At 46.5% G+C, this 7,584-nt stretch overlaps 1 protein-coding gene across 2 annotated transcripts in view; it reads left to right on the forward strand.

The window, feature by feature from the left end:
• The window catches only part of Ap2a2 (adaptor related protein complex 2 subunit alpha 2), a 72,939-nt gene that overhangs the window by 23,834 nt on the left and 41,521 nt on the right, over positions 1–7,584 (forward strand). For both annotated transcript variants that reach the window (XM_021217995.2, XM_021218696.2), the window contains exon 2: positions 3,502–3,570. In XM_021217995.2, coding sequence (XP_021073654.1) covers positions 3,502–3,570 — 69 coding nt within the window. The remainder of the gene's footprint in view (positions 1–3,501; positions 3,571–7,584) is intronic.

The following is a 7,584-nucleotide window of genomic DNA, read 5'->3' on the forward strand; positions in this document are numbered from 1 at the left end:
CCTTTTTCCTTTCCTTTTTCCTTTCCTTTTTCCTTTCCTTTTTCCTTTCCTTTTTCCTTTCCTTTTTCCTTTCCTTTTTCCTTTCCTTTCCTTTCCTTTCGGCAGTCTTGTGAGAGCCAGGTGTGGTGGTTGATGGCAAAGGCCAAGAAGAGGATTGCTATGAGTTCCAGGCCAGTTGAGTCTACATTCTTTGTCAGACCCTGTCTCAAAAGCAGGATGGAGGGATGGTGGTGGCAAAAAAAAACAGAATATGAAATACTGTACAAGTTAACGTTGTTTTAGTTTACAGTACCCAAGACAATTTAAGAAGACTCTTCCATTTTTAAGAAAAATTATTTTTACTTCTTATTCATGGGCAAATTTTTAATTCTCTCCAGAAAAACCAAAGCCTCCCACACTCCTCTCCAAGCTCTGTAGCAGGTGAGCTACTTCTGGCTAAAAAGTAGGTTTGCAAATGGGTTGCACCTCTCCCTCTCTCCTTTCCTTCAGACATCTCTCCTGAAACGAGCCTCCATGCAGTCAGTCATGGGCACAGCCTGGAAGGAGGAGCTTCCCTCATCTCCGTTTCCTCAGCTGTTCTGTACAGAAGCGCCTGTGTCACCACAGGAACTTAGAGCCACACCCCACATTTTTTTGGTGCCCCTTAGGTGAAGCTTTGTGCTCCAAGAGCTTCCCTCCTGAGGCTGGGCTTGTCTGGGGACACACTGATATCTCTGTAGAGCAGGACATGTCAGAGCCTGATGCTCAAAAGAGATGTGGAGATGAGGCCTATGCTAGGGTTAGGGTGGGTGTATCCCACCAAGCCTGCCTTTTTAGTCTTAACTCTTTTTTTACTTTTTCTTTTTTGCTTATATTATAGCTCAGGCAATCCTGACTCAGCCTCCTGAATACTGGGATTATACATTTGAACTACTATACCTCTTAAAGACAGGATTAAAGAAAACTTCAGAAATAAAAGCTTCTCTTACCTTGTTCCTGGCAGTTTAGGAAGCACCAGAGCTAAGCCAGTGCTTGCTGTGCCCACCCTGATGGAGCCTTCAGCTGCTCAGGTGTGGCAGATAGGAGTCAGGGTTCTAAGACCTGATACATCAGGGTTGGGGACAGTGATGTGAGGTTGCTGGGCATTAGGCCTTGCTGCCCTCTGCCCCTGCTGTGTAGAATCCTGTTTCCTATCCTTCTCACCTGTAGAGCTTGCTGGGTAGAGCTGGACTAAGAAGTGCTCTCAGTTCAGCCATAGTGAGCCCTGCGCATGAGCAAGTATTCACAGGAGATAAGTGATGCTTGGGCCTGCCTTGCTGGGAAGCAAATACACTGGGTAGCGGCAGTGAGAGGCCAGGCCCTGCAGCATTTGATGTATGTGTCTGTCTTTCTTTTTCCTTTCTTTCTTTCTTTCTTTCTTTCTTTCTTTCTTTCTTTCTTTCTTTCTTTCTTTCTTTCTTTCTTTCTTTCTTTCTGTTTGAGACAAGGTTTCTCTCAGCCCTGGCTGTCCTGGAACTCACTCTGTAGATCAGGTTGGCCTGGCTTCGAACTCAGAAATTCTCCTGACTCCACCTCCCAAGTGCTGGGATTAAAGGTGTGTGTCACCTCAGCCGGGCTATTTGTATGTATGAATGTATGTATGTATGTATGTATGTATGTATGTGTGTGCGCGTGCGTGTATGTATGTGTATATATATGAATAAATAGCATATATAATAATGCATATATATGATTTATTTATTTTATATATGTGAGTACACTGTAGCTTTCAGACACACCAGAAGAGGGCATCAGATCCCATTACAGATGGTTGTGAGCCACCATGTAGTTGCTGGGAATTGAACTCAGGACCTCTGGAAGAGCAGTCTGCTGAGCCATCTCAGCCTTTTTATTTATATTTTTATCATCTTTTATTACAATTACATATATGAGTTCAATGTATTTTGGTCATATCCACTCGTCCCCCTGTTCCCCTCCATGCCATCACTTCCCTTTCTCACTTTAATGGAGAAGGCCATTTTAAGCTTTTTCTTTACATTTTTTTGCTTCCTTTATGTGTACGTTTTTGTCTGTGCATGTGTCTGGGACAAACAGTTACATGGGTGTGGGGCCGTTTTCTGGAGCTTGGGAAACCTGTCAGTGGCCTCCGCATCAGGAAAGGAAGGATCCTTCGTCTTTAAGCAGCTATTGGTTGTTAAGGCAGTTTTTTGTTTTGTTTTGTCTTTTTGAGATGTGGCCTCACTAATAGACCGGGCTGGCTTTGCCTCTGCCTCCTCAGTGCTGGGGTTAAGAGTTTGTACCACCATGCCGGGCGTGGTGGCGCATGCCTTTAATCCCAGCACTCGGGAGGCAGAGGCAGGCGGATTTCTGAGTTCAAGGCCAGCCTGGTCTACAGAGTGAGTTCCAGGTCAGCCAGGGCTATACAGAGAAACCCTGTCTCGAAAAACCAAAAAAAAAAAAAAAGAGTTTGTACCATGCTTGGCAAAGCTATTTTTAAAGTTTGAATTTTATTTATTATTATTGCATGTGTGTATGGAGTGTGGTATGCATGTGGAGGCCAGAGGATAACTCTGGTGTCAGTTCTCATGAGCATCTACCTTTACCTGGGTTCGAGGGACCCATCTCGGATGCTCAGGCTTGTGCAGTGAGTGCACTACTCATCAGGCTGCCTGTGGACCCTTTAAATTGTTTTCCTTGCTGTTTCAAAGAGTGACTTACACATACAAGTACTTGTTTGTGTACACAGCATGTTTATCTGATAAGATGTGTGTTCCTGGTTAATTCCCCTGCCCTCTTTGGGCTGCCAGCACAAGTAAAGTTAAGACAGGTGCATAGGAAGCCAGTGTTTGTGGAGGATGGGTAGCACTCCAGCAGAGGGTATCACACGGAGTGGAGTTTTGACCGTCACGGAGTAGCTGTTTTCCCATTTCTCCTAACTTCATTTTGCATTGGAGGTAGACTTGCTAGGCGATGCAGTTTGTGAGTGTCATGAGAGAAGACAGTTGGAAGCTTGTGGGTTAAACTCTTATTTCCTCAGTGCTCATGGAAGTCAGCTTCCATGTTGTACAGCTGATGGCTCACTGAGGGGAAGCCCTCAGTGCGTGTTGTGATTGCTTTCCGTCCTCAGAGCTGTGGCACACAGGCAGAGAGGATTAAACTGGAGGTGTAGTGCACCCCTCTGAGGTGCTGCTTCCAGGAAGTGCTGTGAGCTTACTTATCACGATCCTCGTGGGGTACTTGCCTTGCTGTGACTAACCTAGGCCAGTCCACTAGGGGCTTGGGTCCTGTGCTGGTTCTGAAATGGTTTACTTCTTTCTTTGGTTTTACCTCCTGTCTTCAAGTTTTGAGGCTGAGTGGAAACCCTAGGGCTTTGTCTGTGGTAGTGTTCCATGTAGTTGGGGCCTTTCCCCCCAGCACCACTGAAAACCATGAGACTGTCATCAGATCTCAGTGTGCATCTCAGCAGGAAGGAATGCTTCTTTAGAGACAATGAAACAGTATATTTATATTCTTTCTTCCTAGGTAAAAGTAAAGAAGCTGAAATTAAGAGAATAAACAAGGAACTGGCAAATATTAGATCAAAGTTTAAAGGTAAGTGTTACCCTTTTCTACAACCTACTGAAGGCCTTATAATGATTGTTAATCTTCATTGCTAATGAGTTCTGGAATCTATCCGGACAGGTCTGTGAGAATTGTCTACATTATGCTCATTGAAGTAGGAAGACACCCTAATTGTGTGTAGTGCCATTCTGTGGGCTGGGGAGTCCTGGACCAGATAAAAAGGAGAAAGTAAGTTGAGTGCATCTCCAGCCTCAGGGATGCTCTCAGCTTGGCCCTAGTGAGCCCTGCTCAAAAGCAGTGTGCACGGGAGAGAAGTGAGCCTTAGGCCTGCCTGTGTGTTCATCCGTCTTCTGTTTTCTGACTGGATATGACCAGCTACCTCAAGTTCCTGCAGCTGATGTCCTCACCATGGTGGGCACATGAGCTGTGACCCTAAGCAAACCCTCCTAACGTTGCTTTTGTCAGGGAGCTCTGTCACAGCCATCAGAAAAGTACTGAGTACAAAAACAGTCGTAACTTACAAACGAACAAACAAAAAACACCCTCCTAAAACACATCAAGTTCTTAGTCTTGTAAATCCAGCTGTGAGGGGTGCAGATAGTGAGAGCAGCTTGTGCGGAGTTGCTTGGGCAGCCCCTTCCTAGCTTTCACTTCGACCTTGTCCTAGACGTTGGAAGTAACACTGACTCGTGTCTTGTCTGGAAAGTGCTGCTCAGCACTATGCGAGGAGGAACAGCTTTGACAGCGTGCGAAGTCTGTTGAGCACACACATGCCCTCTCAGTTGTTTGTCTAACTCCAGAGTATCTGCCCTGTCAGGGGAAGGCAGAGACCTGTCCTTACAGGTCCTTCTGCTAAAAAGGTGTTCTCTGATGAGCACTCCCGCCTTGAAACACTGCTCAACACTGACTTAGAATCCTGCATGTAGGACACTGGGAAGGCACAGCTAACCCTTTAACCGAGCATATCATGAGAACTAGGAGAACAGCCAGAGTGTCCAGGAAATGATGAGCAGAGGAGAAGCTGGGAAAGGTGCATGGGCAGCAGCAGCGTTAGCCTTGTGGTCTCCTGGAGCCTCAGGATGGATGATCGGGCCTTGACAGTGGATCTCCTGGATGGTCAGGCAGTTAGAAAACTAGTGGGGTTTAAACTGATGACTTGTCAGAGTATTTGCTGTCGAGCTGGCAGAAAGTTAAATTTGGGTGTTTTAAAGCAGGCCCCTGAAAGTCCTGACACTGAACTTGTAATGTAATGTAATGTAATGACTGTCTTGTGACTTGTTTTTGGTAGTCTCTCACTCACTGCTCTGTAAGGAGTGGGGCTGCCCATTTGTTTCTCTGCAGGCTGTGAATGCTAATGGTTGGTTCTCCAGGTGCAAACCACATGATGGGGTTTCAATGCCCAAGACTTCCAGAGGATACCAATGCACTATAACGGGGAGGGAGGCCCTAGGTAGAGGTACTGATTCACAGTCACCTGTAACCCCCTGGGCAGCTGTAGAGTCTGGCCTGCCTCTGGGGTCTTATGCCACCCCTGCTCAGGCTCAGGCAAACTTGAGCAGTGTTGGACACAGCCACCAGTCCAGCTCCTACCTGCTGGCAGCTCTGGACCCTCAGAGGGGCATTAGATCCCCCAGAACTGGAGTTACAGATGGTTATAGCTGCCATGTGGGCGCTGGGACTCAAACTTTGGCCCTCAGGAAGAGCAGCTTGTGTTCTTAACCACAAAGACGTCTTTCTAGCCCCAAATGTTGATATTTTTGTTTGTTTTAAGGACAACAATCTGGGGCTGGAGAGATGGCTCAGAAGTTAAGAGTGTTGACTGCTATTTCAGAGGTCCGGAGTTCAATTCCCAGCAACCACATGGTGGCTTATAATCATCTATAATAAGATCTGGTGCCCTCTTTTGGTCCATAGGCATACATGCAGCAGACTGCTGTACAAATAATAAACCAACCAACCAATCAATCAATCTTAAAAAAACAAAAAAAACAAAAAAAAAAAAACAATAATCTAATGTGTGTGTGTGTGTGTGTGTGTGTGTGTGTGTGTGTGTAGTAGATGAGTCCAAGCCCAGTCCTGCCACTGGTGTCAGCTGGGGAGTAGACAAACAGTTCCAAGCCCTCCTGAGAGCACCAGAGTGCCATAAGAAAGAAGCATTCTCAGGCCGCCCAGTAGAAGGCCATGGCCTGCTCGTGAGGCCAGAGGCAGCACTGATTGTGCCCTTACCTTACTGCTCTGGGAAGGGAGTCCAGATGGTGTAGGCTTCAAGTTTTCAAAAACCTACTTTAATAAGGGTTCTTAAAGGCTTCAACCTCCCTTTTAGCCCACCTACCAGAGGTAGGGAAAAAGAAGGTTAACAGGCAATGGGGATTGTGGACCTGCTTAAAAGTAGTTCTTTGGGGCGATCCAATCCAAAACACTAAATATGAGTCTGTAAGAGCAGTCCAGTCTAATTGGCAATTACCAAACACAAATTGGTAGTAGCAGCTCGATCCAGAAGAAACCCCGAGGCCCTGCCATATTGGCAGGAGTCTGTGGAAGCGCCAAGAAGCAGCTGGAATACCCCGAGAAGTTCTTTGGCATGTTTAATCTCTACAAAGTCACGACAAGCAAAGAGATGCAGGGCAGAGCAAGAGCAGCATCAGCCAAGATCAGTGAAGCACTGCAAGGCAAACCAGTGCAAGAGCCCCGTTCACTGTTAGCTCTGCTTAAACTCTTTCAGACATCACGGGTCCTCTCACGTGTGCTTCAGGGAAACACCCTCTCATAAGACAGCTTCCAGAAAAACGTCACATAACACAACCGAGTCTCCAAAGAAACCAGAAATTCCACTTCAAGACGAGCTATGTTTTGATGGCCCTAAGGACCTTAGAGCCATGACTATTAGTTGGAATGATGTTGTCTTTCAAGTAAAGCATATTGCTTATCAGCTGGGGGTGGGCTGTGGCTGACATCTGATCAGCAGAGGCTAGTGGCTTCAGACACTCATAGGACATAACTCCTTTCTACCTGGCTCAGAATGGATCCCTGTGTAGAGGGGTAAAAGCCAAAGTCTGGGTTCCACCTGATTGGACACCCTCTTTTACATCCTACCAGCCCCCCCCCCCCCCACTTTTTTAAAGTGACTCCCATTTCATAGGATTCTTAATATACCTGTAAGACACTTTGTGAAGGGACCAGTGTAGTCCTGCTGGCGTCTTATTTGTCTTCTTATCCTGCTGGCTCTGTCTTTGTAGCACAGTTCCCTTGTCACTTCTCTCCCTTGTCACCTGGATCATCCCTTCAGCAGTCGCAGAAATGAGCTTGGCCTTTTGTTTTAAACTACTGATACTTTTAGTAGCAACCATCACACTTTGCTTTTTCTTAGTGAGCTTTTTACCAGGAAGCATTTTGTAACTCCTCTCTGCAAACAGCGCAGACCATCAAAGTGTGTGAGCCAGAGACCTAAAATCTTATTCAGTGTATGGGTCAGTTTTCACCCAGTGGACAGTGCCAGTCCTGGTGCAGCTGGGGAAGCAAGACTGCACAGGGTGGGTTAGATGGAAGAGGAGGGTGGCTCCCTCCTCTGTAGTGCTATCTACATGCCATGGTCAGAGTATTCTAATGTTAGTATCTCACCGACATGTTTAAATATCCTAGACAACCCAGACATTGCCCCTTGCTGTCGCAGATGCGATCCCTGCTGCCTTCTACGCAGGACTATGGGCTGGGCCAAGTTTAAGGACGTGCTACCTCCCTCTTCATGCTTACTTGTGATTGAGGTGTGTGGAGGGGAGAAACTTTGGACAAGGAACTGTGTCTGGAAACGTGAATCTGTTGTGACTTCCGAAGTCGCCTCTGTGGACGGGGGACACATTGCTTCTTTATTCTTTCTTTGCTCTCTTGTCTGGCTTCATTCTGGAGTTCAGACATAATGGCAGGAGTTTAAAGATCCATCTTAAATTTTAGGTTGGCAGACAAAAGAAAAGAGTCTTTGAATGGCACCTGAGCCCTAACTGCTGACCTCTGATCTCAGAATTCCTTTTCTCCTTCCCCTCCCCTCCC

The sequence above is a fragment of the Mus pahari genome, chromosome 1, assembly GCF_900095145.1.
Source record: "Mus pahari chromosome 1, PAHARI_EIJ_v1.1, whole genome shotgun sequence".
NCBI classification, from domain to species: domain Eukaryota; kingdom Metazoa; phylum Chordata; class Mammalia; order Rodentia; family Muridae; genus Mus; species Mus pahari.